Source organism: Excalfactoria chinensis, chromosome 9 (assembly GCF_039878825.1).
Source record: "Excalfactoria chinensis isolate bCotChi1 chromosome 9, bCotChi1.hap2, whole genome shotgun sequence".
NCBI classification, from domain to species: Eukaryota; Metazoa; Chordata; class Aves; order Galliformes; family Phasianidae; genus Excalfactoria; species Excalfactoria chinensis.
Genome location: NC_092833.1, coordinates 3,031,932 through 3,051,916, shown reverse-complemented (window position 1 = coordinate 3,051,916; position 19,985 = coordinate 3,031,932). Strand labels below are relative to the sequence as shown.

General features: G+C 37.2%; 1 protein-coding gene across 3 annotated transcripts in view; it reads right to left on the bottom strand.

Moving 5' to 3' along the window:
* The window catches only part of CLSTN2 (calsyntenin 2), a 279,156-nt gene that overhangs the window by 43,617 nt on the left and 215,554 nt on the right, over window positions 1-19,985 (bottom strand). For all 3 annotated transcript variants that reach the window (XM_072343954.1, XM_072343955.1, XM_072343956.1), the window contains 5 exons: window positions 19,349-19,557; window positions 13,879-14,028; window positions 7,649-7,834; window positions 4,781-5,029; window positions 4,379-4,500 (listed from right to left, as the gene is read on the bottom strand). In XM_072343954.1, the coding sequence (XP_072200055.1) occupies window positions 4,379-4,500; window positions 4,781-5,029; window positions 7,649-7,834; window positions 13,879-14,028; window positions 19,349-19,557 (916 nt within the window). The remainder of the gene's footprint in view (window positions 1-4,378; window positions 4,501-4,780; window positions 5,030-7,648; window positions 7,835-13,878; window positions 14,029-19,348; window positions 19,558-19,985) is intronic.

Below are 19,985 nucleotides of genomic sequence, written 5' to 3'. Positions count from 1 at the left end.
AAAAAATCACAGCCAACAAACCAACAAAATATTACAGATATCAATAATACTAAAGCAAGTCAGTATATTTCCAGAAATTATGAGCCAATAAAGTTGAAATCTTCAATATTAAAGTTGCTGCAGAAATAATGAAACTTCCACTCTACTCTAAGTCCCCAACCTACAGTGCTGTGTTCAGCTCTAAGGCACCCAGAACAAGAAGGACATGGAGCTGTGGGAGTGGGTCCAGGGGAAGCTATGAGGATGCTCAGAGGGCTGGAGCACCTCTCCTATGGAGAGGGACTGAGAGCTGCGGTTGGTCAGCCTGGAGAAGTGAGGGGTCTGTTCAGGCCTTACAGAGGCCAGGAAATCTGGGGAGGGACTCTTTGCCAGGAAGCACAGTGACAGAACAAGAGGCTTTAAACTAAAAGACAGTAGGCTTATATCAGGCATAAGAAATAAATTCTTTGCTTGGAGAGCATTAAAGCACTCTAACAGGCTGCCCAGAGAAGCTGCAGGTGTCTTATCTCTGGAAACATTGAAGGCCAGGATGAATGGAGACCAGGGCAGCCTGAACTAGTGGGAGATGTCCTTGCCCATGGCAGAGGGTTGGAACAAGACAGGCTTTAATGCCCCCTCCAACCAAAACCATTCTATGACTCCATGATCCCAAAATCCAATGAAGTTCCTGCTTCTGCCTGCCAAGAAAGATTCCATAAACTTCATTTCCTATTCACAAAGAATATGTGGCTCCAAAGTAAAATAAGCTTTTAAGGCATAAAATTATTCATACAAAAGGATTCCCATTTTCTACTTCCATACTTCTGAAACATAAATAGATTTACACTCAATTTTAACATAAGGTTGTGATTGACGTTAAATTTTGCAGCTTTGTTTCCTAGCTCTGTTGTGCTCTGGCAGCACTCACAGATCTAAGCACATTTTTAAGACTTCATTTCTAATTGGTGGTATTGAATTCACAAACTGCCCTGTTACCCTGATCCTATTTAAAAGCTGCTGGCATCCACTTTATTCTTAAAGAACGTATGTGGGTTCTGAAGGATGGCCAAGATTTATATTCCCTGCAGTAGCTGAAACTGAAAAGAACAGGGCAGATTTACACCAGCAGAAGCATTGGCTTGCATGCCTTGCAGATGTTTAATGCAGCTCTCAGGAACATTTTACTTTCTTCAGCAAATAAGCCCACCATTTTAGTAATAGCTCAATATGGCCGACAGACATCAATTCCCCCGAAATCTTGAAGAATTGTTTCTTAAATCTATTTCATAGAACAGTCAATATCCTAAAAAAAAGCCGAGCTCTTTGTGAAAAGTGAAATTGATCTTTTTTCAAGATCATGTAAATCATAAACATTTGTCTTACCTAGCAGCAGTCATTCCTAAATACATTCCCAGAGATTTGGAAGTAAGAAAACAGTTTTTGATTATACGGAGAAGAGGTACAGTGAGGACTGACAAACCCACAGTAAAGACCTCCTGCAGTCTTAGGGTGTGAAGGTGTTAGTACGGTCATTTTCCATAACAAATTACCAACATAAAATTCATTAATTATCAGCCATAATAGCATATATTTTAAAATATCAGACATCAATTGAGGAGTTGCACGAGATGGTTGGAAGAATTTTAGGACAACATTTAAAGTTCATCTCTCTATGCAAAGGTTGTACCATGTATATCTCATACAATATAAGTAATAATTAGAAGAAGAAAAAAGAATTTAATGAGTGAAACATCAAAAGAGATGACTAGATCAAGTTGTTCTTCCATTTTAATGCACATTTCAGTAGCAAAGACTTTAGTTTTGGTAAGTTTCGGTATCCTAGTGCAAAACCAAGTTAGATTTATGGAAAAAAGAAATACAATAGAGATTTCTGTTCTGTTTGCTAACTGATAGACTGAGTTAATTTTAATTTGTATCAGACCATTATGTGCTCTTCTATTTCACGTCATTTGCCAAAATTCCACATTATTAATATTATTCTCATCAAGGAAATTGACAAAAGCTAGACACAGCACTCATAGCTGAAATGAAACCTGATTGAGAGCGTAAATTAAGCTCACCAGCTCCCCATTTTCCAAGCCTGCTGTACTGCCGCAGAGAGATCAGAAAGCTCAGAGCTGAACCAGAACCCACCATGTGCCGTTATCTCCTGTGTGCCTGAGGAGGCTGTACAATATTTTCTGAAAACCCATAATCTGTCCGTAAGATGAGGATACATACATAAAGAACCCTAAAGATTCAGACACTTGCTGTGCATTACAGTTATGGCTGCGTTGCATCTCAGAGTTTCAGTGGCACTGCTCATGTATGGGTATATAAAATGGTACATGACCTCTTGTATTTGGCCATGACTGTTTGGCAACTAAAGTTTGTGCCATGCTTCTGCACCACAAAAATGTGATCTAAAGAATGAAGTGAAATTTGGAATGGTAATAAAATCACATTCTTGGTCAGTGCCAGGAAAGAATGAGTAGTTTTGTGGGCTTGGTAAAGCCCAAAGCAGCTGGTATAATAAATTTTACTACTCTGCTGTAACGATGATAAATGATTTTGCTGGTTTATGCTTCACCCTATTCCAAGGTCACAAGATTCCTCTCAGCAAAAACAAGCTATGAATTGCTGTTGCAATCATAAAGCAAACTCAGCAATGAAGTATGCTACCTCATTTTACTCTGCTCTAGCTGTGCTTGGTACCAACCATTGAGTCAGCTGTCTTCCACAGTTATGTATGCAATCTGATCTGTAGCACTGCATATCACAGTGCACTGCAGACTGGGAGAAAATGTCCAGCAGTTAGCTACGGCCAAATTCCCACACTTCTTCAAAAAGAAATCCCTGAGGAATCTGAAAGATTTGTCACTACGCAGTGCACAGTTCTGAGGGTGAGATTTCCAAAGGTCTTTCAGAATCTAAATATGAAAAAAATAAATAAAAACCAAGAAGCCAACTGGTGGGATTTTCAGAAGAGTCCAGAACAGTTAATGTTCTTTTGAAAATCTAGCCCTTACTTCTTTCCCTTTTGAGATCAAAGAGACTGTATTGGAATGCTAAGCTGCTTTTTGATAAACACTATAAAGTATCCAGTAGTTTCTGGACTACACCACAATAGTGACCATATAGATAGAAGATGATGTAAGTAATTCTAGGGTTTACATCAGAAATGAGAGTTCTTTCAACAGATATTTGGTATTCCACTCAAGATGTGAGAACGCGTCTGCTTCATTCATACTTCCACACCAGACACCATTTTGTCAGAACGCCTCTCTGCTGCCATCTGTTACATGGCAGCAAAATGTAATGGAAAACTGTTGGGAGGTCTAACCTCTATTGCCATACTGCCAACAGCTGCCCCTGACATGATGGGCCAACATCATAAAACAGGAGGCGTTACTTTTGGAGTCAACCTCATATTTTACATAAAACTTCATAGTATCATTGATGATTTTAGATCTATACAGCCATTTGAAGTCTAGCATTCTGAGCTGACACTGATTAACTGAGACTGGTAATCTTAAATAGGATATAATGCAAATGCATCCCTTTCTAGGCACCAAGATTTCATATCACATACAGCAGAAACTGTTTCCAAGCTGGTTAATGGATATGAAAAGCAAGTGAGATGATCATCCCATGGTTTATCACCACATTCTTCTGATAATCAGGACACAGATGGTCTTTTAATAGGCATTTTGATGGTAAATTAGCATTCCTATATCTACATCTTTGATATTACAGTGTGGACACAAAGACATGAAGAAACTTGGTTACATAAAATACCAAGCTGATGAGATGTGTCTTCTTTTATCCAAACGATCCTTATCTTGGTTAAAATTGGTAAATATTTCAAAGACAACTCTTATCTCTTTAATAATAATTTCCTTACAATATGCTCTTCATAAAAATGAGAAATTACATACAGCGTAGCAGATGGAAGTGAAAATCCATAGATTAGACTTAAAAATATATTAAAAACTGCTCCTCACATGTCAGTATACTCTGTACTGAAAAGACATCTATCCCTTCTATTGTGCTCATACAGGAGATTGTTGGTTTTTTTCAATGATAAATGGAAAACTTTTATGGACCTACATGTAATGTCACGTCTCCAAGATTCTCCGCTGACAGTGGATATAAACCTCTACTTAGTGTTAAATATGACTCCATTAAAGAACTTACTGAAATGAATGATTCAGCCAACCTAATTTATCTCTTTCTCCGAGGAGCCCAGAAAAGTCTCACAACAGTTGGAATTTGCAACGTAACTGAAGTAGTCTTCCGATTTCCCCAAACCATTACATGGGTATTTGGGTTGTCCTCTATAATTTCTAAAGCAGATGGAGGTATGGATTGATTACAGATAAGAAAAAGCCACAAGTACCTGATCCAGTTTCCAGTGAAACTCTGCAGGGCGGAACGTATCAGCCTGATCAAAGTCCTTACGCAACAGAAACACCAATCGGCAGTTGTGCACGTACAAGGCATAGTGGTGTCGGTTCATCTCTGAAAGAGGGTGCAGGAAGATTAGTGAGCTGAACTATTGTCAACACTTCTGTTTAGGTTAAAGTGTTTCAAAGCAATATGCATCTAAAAGACAAAAAAAGCCAACAAATCAAAATTGTGTTTTTTTTTCAGTACTGTGCATCATTATGGTTCTAGTGAAAGCCACATAGTATCTTCCAGAACTCTTTTGTCCCACATCAATATTTAACCTAACTACTTTTAGAGCTCCACCAAATACGTTATGCCTTTCTCCAAATGTTTCCTCAATAGACAGACTCACCTGTCTTGTCAGAGTTGCAGAGAATAGTCTCTTTCTCAGCTCTCAGTCCTGGGCTAGGTCCATGTTTCATCCACAGAGAGATTGTGAATTGATCAGTTAAATTCTTTGGGACTATTCCATCTGGAATTTTGGCTCCCTGTTTTCCATCAAATTTAAAAATCATGTCATTGTTATCCACAAGAAGCCCGGCCGTCCAGTTAGTTGTTGCACTGGGAGATGGTAAGAGGTCAATGGCACCTGAGGATGCTCCTGCAAATGGCATATAATTAATAGCAGAATGAGAGACTAATGAAAAAGCTGTACTGATGAATTTACTATGTGGTGTGGGGCCTGATTCACACATATATATTATTTTCACATCCCAAATGGTCCTGCAAGCTTCACTCTCAAATTACATATGCGTTATCTAGTAGCCAACATGCTCAACCAATAAAACCAGCAGATGAAACAAACTGCACAGTGACTACAAAAAACATTACATTACTTCTCTTAGAAATGTTTGTTGTTTTCTAAGATTTGTTAATGACATGTCTCCAGTTATTTCAAGAAGTGCTAAGACTAAAACAGAGTTTTATAGCTCCAACATGAAGGCTTCACATCCTCCTTCATTGTTTGCACAGAGAGATAAGTAGTGTATGGGAGTGTTGTTTAGCCATATTCAGTACAGCGGATGTGAGTGTTGAACAAATGCCCTAATGTCCAATAGACAGCAATGGATACTCAGATTGTTGATGTGAATATCATTGCATACAGAATATTCACTGTAAAAGAGGTAATATCACTTCAGTGCTGGCTTGTGGCAGGTTGGAGCTCCACGTGTTCTTGCCAAATGATAAATACAGGACTTGAGTGTTACTCAGAACTCAGATTAGCCCACATCTGGAAAGTAAATCATTAGTAAGTGGTCCCTAGCTAAATGCATTTGTTTGTTAGAATTAACTCAGGGGGAATCCTCGAGTCTTTCACACATTGTCTGTTATTACTGTTGGATGACAGGGTAAAAAAAACACTTCCAAAAATGCTTTGAGGCACAATACTAATAGGCTGTTGATTTGTCTGCAATTTAATCCATAAAACTGCCCGCCTTTACTGTCAAAATTAAGTACACATTACTATGTTACAGAAAGGCAGAGCTGAACAATCAGTCACATGAATAAAAGAATTTTAATGCATGGTCCCTCAGCACCTGAATTCTCTGCATTTCTAACTGATAAATTAAGAACTGAACACAGGATTTATAAACTGGATCTGCAGTTATAGAGTGACAATCTTGCTTTTTATATGGCACATCTGAATACTTGTCTCTGATCGTTCAATTCTGCACTCTACAATCACACAGTACTTCACTGACAGAAGAAAAATGCAGAGTTTTCTTCCTTCACTTAAGAAATTATTTATCCAACCATAAGATAAAATAAGATCATCTCTGGAAGAAAGCTGTTTTCCATAAATAATTTAACCTGCTTTTGTAGGATACCTGTTCTCTATTTGGCAAGAAAAGCCAAATATCAAAATGTAAATCTTTCCTAATGGAATTCTGAAAGTTCACTCCATTTTAACCTTTTTTATCAAAGCCCTATTATCAGTTTCTACCCTGCCTGTTCTTCTCTATGAAGAAATGGAAACTGCAGGCAAAAAAAATACGCTCTTTCATCAGTAAGACTGTCCCTACTTCCTTTACATGTGCTTTTTGCATTCTATTTTTTCAATTGCTTCACATCCTAGTCCTTCACAGGTATGCTAAGCTAAAACTGGAAGTTCAGCAGTACAGTTAGATTCTGACCACTAGCTCACACACCGCCTGCAGCTACTATAGTGGCATTGTCAAACCCCTGGAAATGTTTTTACCATTCTAATTTTAACCTGTTTAGGCCTACACGTGGTACAGCCAGCCACTGAATTTAACTTTAAGGAAACATCCAGTTTATGCAGCAGAAAAAAACTTGAAATTGAAATTGCTAGCCCATAAGTGTTAGCGGGTAATGTTAACAGGGGACTGCCAGTGTTTGTGCCAGCTGCAGTATAGGTCTGTAACAGGCATAACACAATGTTTTCGCTGCCAACATTAAGTTCTTAAGAGTCAGCAGAAGTACTTAAGCCACATTGTATTTATTTTTATTTAAAACACATTTTATGAAATCAAGTTCAGGGTCTGTTTTCATGACTTTGTTCAACCTCTTAATTTTAACATCATGAATATGATGATGATGCACACAGATGGAAAATGGGCTTTTTCCTTTTTTTTTAAAGGACATTAGTTGCACAGAGATAAAGGATTAAACTAAGCAATTATCAGATTAAAAACATGATATTATGTGAATTCTATTACTCTCCATCATGTTTACCTCTCATTCTCAGCCTCCACAACTGTTTCTTAATTGATTTCCCATAATATTCCTTTATTTTTGTGTTTGCTCTGGCACAGCACTTAGCAGCAGAGCAGAAAGATGAGTGAGGAAGACTTAAAACAGAAGTTAGAGATTAAATTATCCTGTGATCTTATGGTCTTCATTTGACGGCTGACTTATATGTGAAATCTCAATATACTGTCACAAAAACAGACTTAGTACCAAATGAAGAAAAAATGTGAAAGATGTACGATAAGGAAATAGGAAAAAATAGAGAAAGGAAGAGTAGGAGGAGAGGGGAAAAAAAGAAAAGGAAAGCAGGGAAAAGGCATAAAAAAGTAAAAATAAATGGAAGAGAAGAACAGGGCACTAGTTAATCACCAATCCCTTGATTTTCATTGCCACAATCGAAAATGAACCAGCCAAGCTAAATAGATATATTACATGCTTACATATCACAAGGATTTAGCACTTTATCTGTAAAAAAGATTGCTATATTGACTGACAGCCATGTTCATACCACATAGTTTCTGCAGAGATTTTTCTGAGTAGGTTTCACGATCACAGCCCTTTCCAATATAATTGGTCTGCAATTCAACTGTTGTATGTATTGATGAAACTGGGCCATCACACGTTTCTAGATGAATACTGGGAAACAAAGGTATGCTGCCGGAACCAGGCTTGTATTCAATACGTTTGTTCCAATCTGAAAAAGTGAAACAACAACAAAAAAATTCAAGGGAGATTAAAAATGGGAAAAGAATTATGTAATTTTAGATGACATACTGCTCTCAAATGCCCCTGGATAAGACAATAGTCATTTCTTTTACTAATATCCTATAAATTTGGTTTTGCCTCAGCATCGGACTCTATTAAGTAATACCACTAAATCACACAAGCACAGGTAACAAATCCTGACATAACTGCTAATCAGTCAGTCTAGCTCTCCAATGTCCACGTCCCTGTGACATCCTACAAGCTTGCTCTACTGAGGCTGTTGGTTCCACTGAATTTGGTTAGATTTCATAGTTTTATGATAAGACGAATACCTCCAAGGACCTGCAATATGCATCAGTCTTAATGGACTGTGTCCAAAACTAATATAACACATCTGTAGTGCTACCTCTTGTCTTTTAATTTGGTGAAGCACCCATGACTGAAAGTTGCAGCTCAAAAGATTACTCATGCATTCAGCTAGGTCTGGCTAAGCTGTGCTTGTGCAGATGGTCTTGCAATCTACAACATGCTGAACAATCACCTGCCTTAGGAAACCTGGACATGGTATACATACCACTGTTTCTCAACTGATGCATTTAATTTTTTAAATCCAATTAAACTATAGCTTGCTTCAGAGAAATCCTTAAAAAGCATCATTAGTTAAAAACATTATTTTTTGGCTCTTTCCTGTTCGTTTTTCAGCCAACTGTAGCCAACCTTCTAAAGAGCTTAAAAAACAATGCCACGCTAATACAGAAATATAAATAGTTAATTATTTTGAAGCTATAAAACTATTCAGCTCTGCTACCAGAGTGTACATCTGTGTACCTGTAAAATTTCCCACTAGAAGTACTTCTGCATACATAGTTAAGGTTTCTCTATTTTTAGACCTAGGTAAAAGAGGAGTCTATAAATGGGAAAAAAACTAGGTCCTGGCAGTCAACTAAATCTCTTAAAGCAAATGTACAGAGACAAATCTATGAATTCACTAAGTGAAAAAGTTTGGTGTTTTTCAAGAGACTTCAGAAAGTTTCAGGCAAGGTGTTCTATAAATACCGCATCAAAATCTGACAGTTCAGGCAAACACTTTGAAACGCAGAGCAATCGCCAGTCCAGAGTACAGACAAAGATGGGATGCTGACAACCTGCACCTGCATTCTCAGATTTTCTTTGTGACTTTTAATACAAATGGTGCTGACAAAGCATTTTGCTTCCATGAGGAAGCTGCGACTTCACAGAACATTCTGCAGATATTAAAATATTTTTATTAGAATTTTTAGGACATCGCTGACTAAAAGACAGCTATGACTCCTTTAATGTCTGTGCATATATCAGCTGAGTTACTACTGTAGTAGTAATTTTCAAGTAGTAATATTCCATACAAACTCAGATTTGATCTGCAGTATTGCATACATTTCTCTTTACTGACAACTGAAACAGTTCCCATTGAATTGCAAGAATCATAAGGTACATCATTACAATAACAGATTTCTCTTTCTAATCCATTTTTGAAACTTGAAATTAACATTTTTTCAATCAAATGGGAGAAGAAAATTATTTCAAATACTTAAGATAAAAATAAAACAACTTGTTTTGAACATATGCTAATAACGTAAGAATTAACATAAGAATTATTACTTTTTCTAATCTCTTATTCACTAGTAAAGCATTATATTCCTCACCAACAAGAAAAATAACAGTCAAATTTGTATCTCAGCAGCTTTCAGATTTCAGACATTTTCTTGCTTCTCTGTTATTACTAATTAACTGGCTCTCGGGCAAAACATTCATTATTGGGAAATGTAACTGAATTACTCACCGTAACTTATCTACTTGCAAATGCAATATGAAGAATGCTTTATATAAAATATGATAAATAAAACGCCTCAACTCATATGGAAGAACAATGGTACTCTATTACTGCTATATGGGTGTCCCTTGAATTGGAAGAGTTGTTTTATTTCCCAGTATTACCTTTCTACTTGTTAAAAATGATGACTTGTGACCAGGGATCATAAGCCCCGAACATTCTAAATTACCTGCATTTTTCTCAGCTCTAAATTGTAAAACATCAACTACACTTTAACTTGTGCCTTTGTATCTTGGTCTCCTGCAGCATCACAGATCAATCCAAAATCCTAATTTGAACTTCTTTCACTGATGCAAAGAGGTTTCAGTGTATGTTTAAAAAGTCAGTCAAGGACTACTCCAAACCACATACAAGGCCTTCCCATGCAAGGGCATGATACCTGAGAAACCTTAAAGTTTATAACAGCTTTGCTACAACTAAGTATCTGATTTTTGTAGTAACTGTTCCCATGGCATTTCGGTGTCCCAGAGGCACTGAGGGTGTGGCCAACATCTTCTGTATTTCACTACTAGCAAAGTTAGTAATGTTGAAAAGGGCACAGAGACAGAACTAGCAAAAAGAACTGGTGGCAGTGTGAAGAGGTTTTTGTTTGTTTGTTTGTTTCTTCTTGTTGTTGTTTGTTGTGCTTTGTTTTTTTGTTTGTTTGTTTTGAGTAAAATGATTTGTGAGAAGACCGAAATCTTTCATTTTACACTGAATGTGGCAAAGTTGGTCATTTTACTTTCTCCCAGAAATGTATCCTCTATTGGACACGTTCAAAAGACCAGCACCTTCCCTTTAGGAATGTTGTGGCAATTTTCCAGTTCCTCTAGAACTGATTTAGAAGAACAATCTTATGTAGCCTAAGTCTACAAAGACTCTGAATTTCAGAACTGGATCTTAAAATGTGACTAGTGTCCAGGTTTTTCAAACAGTCAGAAGACACAGTCCCATCTGAAATGGCAGGTGTTTGATTAACTAAACTCAAACAGTATTGTTCGTCCTTTGGCACAAGCTGATGTACAGCATTACTACATTACAGCACAAATTTAGGAAGGCAAACACTGACTCCCCAGTGTCATGCTCAGGAACTTCTTCAGTAAACTTGTGCATCAGTACGGAAAGAATGAAACACGGAAAAAGAGCTGATTCCATTAGCTTAACAGTATGCCCATAAACTACCAGTCTGACATGGCCAGGCAAAAAACAACAACAAACAACACAACACAACAATCTTGAACAATACATCACAGTGCCTTTCTAGGAAAGGCCACAGTAAAAGAGACATACAAAAACACTTACCTGGAATATTCACGTGAATTTAGCCAAAAGACATAAGCACAATTAGCTGAGGAAGTGCAGTTCTATCTTAAAAATGAGACTGAATCTGATTTGTCTGCTTTGTCTAACTATGTCTGGTAGGTAAATGGAAGAGCAATAACCATACAAGTACTGAAAATGAGTATAAATTCACGTAACCTGTGAGCCCCACAACCTGAGGTACTCAGCAATTCAATTAATTTTCAAATGCCTGAAAAAAATAAGACTAGATATTCTACTAAAGAGTGTGATTCAATTTAACAGCTCAATGTGAGCATTTCATTATAATTACCCTGGTTTAATGACACATACACAACACCTCCAAGCATAAAGTCATAAAGCAATAACTTTCATTTTAAAAAATGGGCAAATATCTTCTACAGCTAAAACGACACAAGCATTACATTTTAAACTGCCAGGTACATGCATGGAATGAGAATGGAAATCAATTTTTATTGAGTCAAGAAGATTTATTTATTTATCTATTAAGTTTTCAAACTTGTTCCTCAGGACTAGAAATAGTTTTCTGATTCTGTTATGTGAGGTTTCTGTAGCTGACCAACCTCTTTCATGCAAAGTCTACTATAAATAATATCTATGAACTACGTGTACTCACAAGTGTTCTAAGATCCCTCTGCTACTGGAAGAGAAGGTCCTGCCCTTCTCTGAACAAAACGAAGATTATATTTCAGCAGGAGAAGCAAGCTGATGCAACCTTTATGTGGTCTCTGAATGACTAGCTGACCTGAAAGATGCGATAGCACTGTGCCTTCTGGTGGCAGAAAAGCCACAGGCCACCACCTTAATAGACGTACATCATGCATTACAAACAGAACGTGTAATTTCTTTATAAAAAAATCTTTAACAAGAATAGTATCAATCTATTAAGTAGATTAATGGAAGTATCTACTTCTGAAGTACTTTAAAGTAAACACCAATCATGAACTGAAATTGAGGATTTTTAAGGAACATGATGCTGTGCTAAAATATATTGTGCACAGAACTCAGGTAATTGGGTACAGCTTTTGTTCTGTTGTCTTTGCTATATACTGACACCCCCCCCAAGATAGTCACTGGGGACAGATTGGCCTGGGCACTGGTTGGTGTAACATAACATATCATGGAATAACAAAAACTGAGAAAACAAAAAACAAATCTAAAGCCATCATTCAGTGGTGATAATCAGCAAGAGAGAAGTTACATAAAACAGAATTGTGCACGAATAAATTCTGAGTAAATAAATCAACATTGGGATCAACAACAATTAAACATATAACCATTATAACTAATTATAAACTGATTTGCTAACATGCTCTGGTCAGATCTGCTGTTACCTCAACCCTTTGTGCCCCATGCTGTGACAAAAAAGGCAGCTGTGGTTCCACCTGGCAGGCAGCTCAGCACCAGGCAGCCATTCACTCACTCTCCCTCCCCAGAGGGATGGGGGGAAATAATTGGAAAAAAGGAGAAAAAGGAAAAAAAAAGAGAAAAAAAAAGTAGGACTTGAGAGTTCAAACTATGACAGCTGTTACAGGAAAGAAATGGGAGGAGAAATGAAAAGAATGCACAAAACCAGTGACACAGTGCAACTGCTCTCCATTAGCTGATCGATGTCCAGCTGAATCCTGAGCAGCCTCCAAACAACTCCTATGATACGGGATGTCCCTTTGGCCAACTACGTTATTTAGCACACTGTCTTATTTCATTTATTTCTGCTAACCCAATCACGGGAGAAAGATTTTTTCAGTTTTATGGGAGTAATGAGAAATAATACACTATTATGGTATTATAAACAGGTTAAATGAACACGGTCTGAGTTACAAGTTTCTGATTCTTATTTCACCTATGACCTGATATTTCGTATGAAAATACAATACAGTTGTTTAGTTCTGCATTGCTACAGGTTTGTCTCTCCTTATCTAAGAATGCTACAGCTTTATAGTAGTCAATATTAATGTGACAGTAAAAGTACTGCAGCAAAAACAATCATTCTGGAGGTGAACTAAACAATGCACAGTGAAGCAAAAAGTACACGGTGTCTGCTCTGTGTCAGCAGAACGGGGAAACAAAAGAAGAGCCTTAGAGGAACAGCTAAAAACACCTAGAATGTGCAGATGGTAGTATAGAAATCTGCTGCTTAAAAAAAGTCCCACAAACCAATAGATGTGGAGCTGAAATTATCTATCATCATCACATAACCTTTCCTAAACTGCAGCCTCCAGCATCCTGGTAGTAAGCGATCAACTGGGCAATCAGCAACTGGCTGAAGTTTAACAAGGGCAAGTGCCGTATTGTGTGCCTGGGATAGGGCAGCAGGGATGTAAATACACTGTAAATATCTTCCATTCCTAGTCTCCCTCCAGATTTCTTGACTAAGTAATGGAAAAATCATCAAGTAAGCTTTTCTTAGTTGATTTCTTTCTATCAGCAGGTACTCTTTACAGGTATTGGTTCAAAATGATAAACACCATCGACTGTGTGACTTACATGCACCTTTAAAAATAAGTAGGTTTTAAAAAAATGTATCTGTGAAAGAAATGAAGAAAGTTTTTGAAAGAATTACGCTGCATCTTGCATTCAAATTATAATTACTGACTTGGTAGTGAAGAACTAATGCCTCACACCCAGCTGTTCACTTAAAGGTCTTAATATCCTGAGAAGACAAATACCATCCACTTGCACCACGTGTCATTCAACCTGGAGACTTGCCAGCAAAATGAAGCAGTCACCTTGCCGACAGACAGAAAGATACAATTCCACAGGCAAGGGATAAGCTAAGGCAGAAAATATCTGAACTATCTGTTCAGATTTGCCCAGGGATACAAGGGGGAGTTGGATGAGATATACAAGCTATTAAACCTTACCTTGCCAGCCTGGTTTGCACACTGGTTTGACATTAACTTGTACTAAGACATCTTCTCTTGCATGTTTTTGTCCACAGTCAAAAGCTGTTACCATTATCTCATACTGATGTTGTTTATCATAGTTTAGCTTCTCAGTGTTTCTGATGTTACCTACAGATTCAACAGAAGATAACATTCAGCAATTTTTGACTAAGCATATGTGGATTATCACATTCAAGGTGGAGTTAATCAAATCATAAGCTATTTGGAACACAAAGGACATCCACAGGCAGGACAGTTACAAGGAGCAGGCAGTACTTTATTCCTTCACTGGACGAAGGGAAGTTATCAGACAACTTACAACTTTACTAGTCTTTACTAACATAAGGATACATAGGGGCATGTCTGTATTACAAAACAGCTTATCAACATTTTCTTTAGTTAAGACTACTTAATGATTAATCTTCAAATGCAAAGTATGAGTAGATGCAACCTTATTTTCCATGTCTTCCCAGAACACACTGCCTTAATGTGGCAGCTGTACTTGTACTCTCCAGATTTAACGCTGAATGTAACTCCAGTCCAAGTATTGTTTCCCCTTAAAGATACCACCCTTTGAAAGTGAGAGATATTTAACCCCTTTCCCTGGGCTATAACAGTAAGGCGCAGAATCACCTTCTACAGAAGAAAGCTCAGCAGTATGTGACATGACAGAATTGAGCTACCACATGGAAAATAAAACTCAGCAATAACAGAAATTACCTGGTGAACCTGACACACGTATGAAGGTGACAAATCACCTGCTTCAGGATCAAAGAAATAACTTTCACAAAGAAATGCCTTTCTCAGAGTACCTCCTGCAAGACTGGGAGATTGCTATGGAACTGCATGATCATATAACTAGTTCAGCATTTTAATTCTGCCCATTTCCACTGAAATGTCCTCATTGCTTAAAACATAATTTAAGAACATGTAGTGTATTTGACACGTCTGCACTCGGTTGTTACACCATCTCTTTGAATGAGGATGCTTACTGGATCAACACTCCACCTGAATGTGTAAGTACAGATGTGCAAAATTGTTTGGGCCAGATTTGAAAGGAGGAGCACCCAAATCCTCAATTTTAGTCAAAAATACTGTGGTCTGATTTCCATCAAAGTACGTCACTGACACTGCTTTTGTTTTCTTTTAAATGAATTTAGAGGCTGGAGAGAGCAGACAAATGAGCCTTCATAAGGAAGTCTTAATCTAAACATCAATAGTAAAGACTTCTAACACATATCTCTCTGATGCACATTTGCCATCTCAGAACCTAAAACTAATCAGACTGCTATTATAAAGCCTTTTGAAAGCTTTACAGGTCAGGCCTGGAAGAAGATTTTTGTTGCAATTATCACTGACTTATAATTCAAAATTTGTAGTTTAAAATTGTCATTACTTCTGCAGTCATAAATTAGGCTCAACCCCTACTCTGTATTGATTCTTAGCCTTTACTTCTCCCTTTCTGAGCAAGGTACATAGGGGGGAATGGGTCCTCTCACCATTTCTGTATCTCAGAGAAGAAGGAAGACAAGCTGAAGGACAGAATGGAAGTAGTTCTATGTACTACAGCTTCCTCCATTCCTTCACAGGCATCTTGCCAAGCATTCTTACATCTGCGATTCCTCTTCTTATCACAAACACAACTGCAGGAATGATATCAACTTTGTGGGTTTTTTTGAGTCAGTAATTAGCAAAAGAACCGAACTCTTAATCTAGCCATTTTACTCCCTTGAGTTTCTTGGTCAACACCTGTCTAAGAGGATTTGGTGTAGAACTGCCACTGCACACACAATTATTCATTTAGTATCTGCTAAGTTGTTCCTTATGTGTAAATACACACATTTTTATTCTACCCAATTTGGTTCTCCTTAGTATTATTTTAGTCCTTAATCATCAGAGATGATTCAAGAAATCAAAACTAAATCAAAAGCTGGATGTTGCTTGGCACATTAACTGTCTGCTAAGATTTGTAAGCCGCACATCATATTTACATTTCATTAAATCCCTCTCCCAAGATTTGTACATCATTATTGTCTTTTAAGATTTGGACTACAAAGATTCTGACTATTAGCTTTCATGGGAGGTCATTTGGATGCCCTGCAGATATTACTGCAATTCAGCAATACCCAAAATTTTCAATTTTTGTTATCTCTGATGCTTTATACTACTTTGCTATTCACAATTTCTGATTAAAAGTAGACACAGATGGTAAGCACTACAAACACTAAGGACTATAGCACCATAAACAATGACTAATGTTTCAGCAATAGACTGAGAGTTTCTATTTGCATCTCATCCATGAACAGAAAGGGAATCAATAAAAAAGGAAATTTCAATGGGAAAAGTAAGTACTTCTCTACACAATTCACCATTAATTTTCTTCAAGCTTTCTAAACATTGGCCTTTTTTTCCTGGAAATACCCAGAGATATAACTGTTTTTTTCAGGGTCAGTAGTTTTGGGAGTAGTCTGATACAGACTTCCCTGTCTCATGAGTATCTTTCATCCTATTTTAAAGATCTTATTCACAAGAACAGGAGAAAGATTCAACTTCTCTACTACTGCAATTCCCATTTGAATTTCATGCTTACTTCCTGTACATACAGGGAGTTTGAACTGTTCAAGTCCCAACAATTGCACAACACCAGAGCTAGCAATGCTGCACAAATGGCTTCTGACTTCAGTCTGCTCACAGCAGCAACAGCTCAACATTTTTGGCAGCTGTATTTGACCATATGTCAATAGGATGAGTAAGAATTCTTCTCAGAAACATGCACTTTTCTAAGATAATGGAATGAAATCATGGCGCAATAAATAAATAAATAAAACCTACATGCAATTAGTTAACCATAAAGTTTCACTTTTGTAACAATATCAGGATTTTATAGGTTCTAACAGATCTCAGTGCTGTAAAGGTGACCTTGCAAGGCTCTGCTCAGTCTGTTTTCAGAGATAAGTGACTTGACAAAACCTGTACTGATTTCATCTTTACACTGAGCAATCTGAACATGTATTTCTAAGCACTTCCCAGGAATTAGGCTAGTAGCTTCCTCCTCTGTAAGATGGGTATAAGTAACAGACACCAAACATCTTCTCCAAAGCCAGAGTGCAGTTCAGTCATAAAAGAATTAGTGTCTACATCTGAATTCTTGAAGCATCTGACTGTGTTTCTTGTCCAGACAAAAAAAAAGACATGCAAAAATACTGTTGTGCTGACATTACAAATAGAACTAAGGATTATGATTGAATCTGGCAGTACTGACATGATGATAATTGATGGTTGTGATTCTCTGCTAAGACAACTAAACTGAGCTGCATATGCAAGTCTCCTAAAATAGATTTTATAACCTTTTTTCTTAGTTCTTCGTAGAGCAAAGCACAGATTTTTCCTTTACCATTGTATGGTTGTATTTAATTGTATTTTTCAGCTAAGAGTTCATTATCTTCTAAATCAGGCTCCACATGCAAAAAGATCAATCTTAGGAATACTAGACTTCCTTCACATGAAATAATTTTCATCAGAAAAAAAATAAAAGCAGAGTCAAAGTTGCCAAATGTAAATGGGAAGGCTTATTTTACTTTTCTTTAGGTGCATGACCCACTAAGGTCTATACTCAATGCTGCTTCCTGTGTCAATGCTGGGTGTCTATCAGTTTGTAGCTCACACAGTTCGGTGATGTGAAGTGCACTGCATGGCTGTGGTCTGGAGGGTTCTCTCTTCCTTTCTGTAAATGATTTCTGCAATGTGTAATATAATTTTTTAAGACAACAAAACGTTTCCTGGACTGATACAGATACAAGAAATAAATTTTGCCTAATAAGGATATGATCTACCAAAAGGTAAAAGCTATGACAGAGCATCTTCATCTATCTCAAAGTCTGTTAATGGCTGTTTTCAAAGGTTTAACGTCCAAAAATACACATCAACATACGAACCGATAGTTGCATTTTTTTCATTGCAAACCCTTGACTTTTGGAGTCTACAGTTTTTAGGTTTGATTTGACGCACTTGATTGAATACCCACTCTGAGCACTGAAATACCACACCCATATTTCTGAAACCTGGAAAAAAAATCCTACCTTCCACAAGACACAATGACATGACTTTCACTAGAATGGAGACCTAAGATTTGTTCTTCACAATGGGCAAAAAGCTATAAACAAAATCCTAATTAGCACAGCATTAACAGACACAGTCCCAAGCATCTCATACATCTATTTTAATATATCCCACAGGTAACAAAAATGGGGACAATGCCAAACAATTTGCATCACAGAAAGCTTGTATCTGCTGGCAAAGAGACACATTCTGAGCAGTGAAATGTGTTGGAACTAAGCAACATATTTCTGTCACAAAATAAAAGTGCAACCATTTATTCTCTGTCTCTAATCCCAGTGGGCTTAAGCAATTACCATTATCTTAAAAAATTGCAAATTAGACTGCAATTACTGTTGATTGTGGCAGCAGTGTTCTTTTAGTGAACAAATAGATCAAAAAGTTATTAACTGAATTCATGACCGAGAAACTGCATGTATTATAACCTAACACCAATTATTCTTGGTCTTTAAAGGCATTTTTAAGTCAATTTCCTGTTGTCTTTGCTGGAAAGCAGGTCACAAGCACATGGGGACAAATACGTAACCAAAGACATTCGACATTTAATGGGCTTCTGATCATGCCTCTGACATAAAAGAAGCCATGATCACTCAAGAGCCAGCTGCACTGTGAGATAAGACCTGAAACAGCATAAGGAATTGGAATGTCTGCTTCATACAATGTTCATTACGGTCTATTATTTAACCACTATAAGTCACAAGCCTGTACACGAAGTCACCTAAACAGCTCAATATTTCCTTAAACGCAGACATACTCGTGATTATATCTTTTATACAATATATAGAATGCTTGTTTCCAAACAGTAGTATTACAACAAGTGATCTTTCTCCACCAACACCATTTACACTGCACTGATGCCAACAGGTCATTATCAGATTAGAACTGTGAACTACTAAACATACTCAGTATAGTGCCCATTCTGCATTTAGACCCCGTTCCAGAGAGTTTGGAATAAATAAATTAACTAAATAAATTAGGTAGGCCTACATGCTGCATTACAAAATACAATCTCTTGCACAGGAAACCAGATTTTAGACAACTAAGAGAACAGACTGACCATCACAGAAAGGTATTGCACATCTATACAACCATTTTTTTTCATATCCATGATGCATGTTATTGTGGCTCTTTCTGACCACATCAAATGTATATAGGATGCAATTTCCCAACATTACAGTTTCTTCATTCTCAAAGATGAAAATAGGATTAATTTCTTGAGTTAAATTTCAAAGGGCTGGAATTTCAGCTGGTATCAATTGTTAATTATACACTATCTGCAAAAAATACCACTATCTGTCCCAGAAATTACAGGCAGATCCTTCTCCATACTCACCATTTCTGTCGATAGCAAAAGGAACATCTGTTGTGACAATTTCATAGTTGCAGATCTGGCTATACTGTGGGGAACAGTCCTCATCTATGGCTTCTACCTGCAGTATGCTGTCATAGATTTTTCCCTCTGTCACGGTGGCCTTATACATACTCTCCTTGAAAGCTGGTGAAAACTCATTAACATCCTTTACTTGGATATGGACAACTGCCCTAAAATAGGTAAGAAAAGAAATCAAAAAGAAAACAGTTTAGAATGACTTCAAGTAAGATCATATTATTAGCAGTTTACTTTCTTCATGTAAAAGGACTGACAAAAAAAATGTATCGAAGAACATGTCGGCATCTGCTAAAATGAGATATTACTGAATTTTTGTATTTAATTTGCCCAACTTAATACCTTAAATTTCTGTAGGTAAAAACACTGTGCCAAAGGCATCAGGGAGAGGAATTCAAAGTGCTCCCTGCTAAAATTGTGCTGCCTCTTAACACGGAGCCCAGCAGAAAGTTGATAATATTAAATCAGTGCAAAATGGGTCCTTAACTGTGGGTGGGGGGGAGGGGAGCTGTTGAAAAAGCATCTTAAATACTTATTATCTAAAAATTGACAATTCATGGCACTCTTCAATATGAAGTAGTTT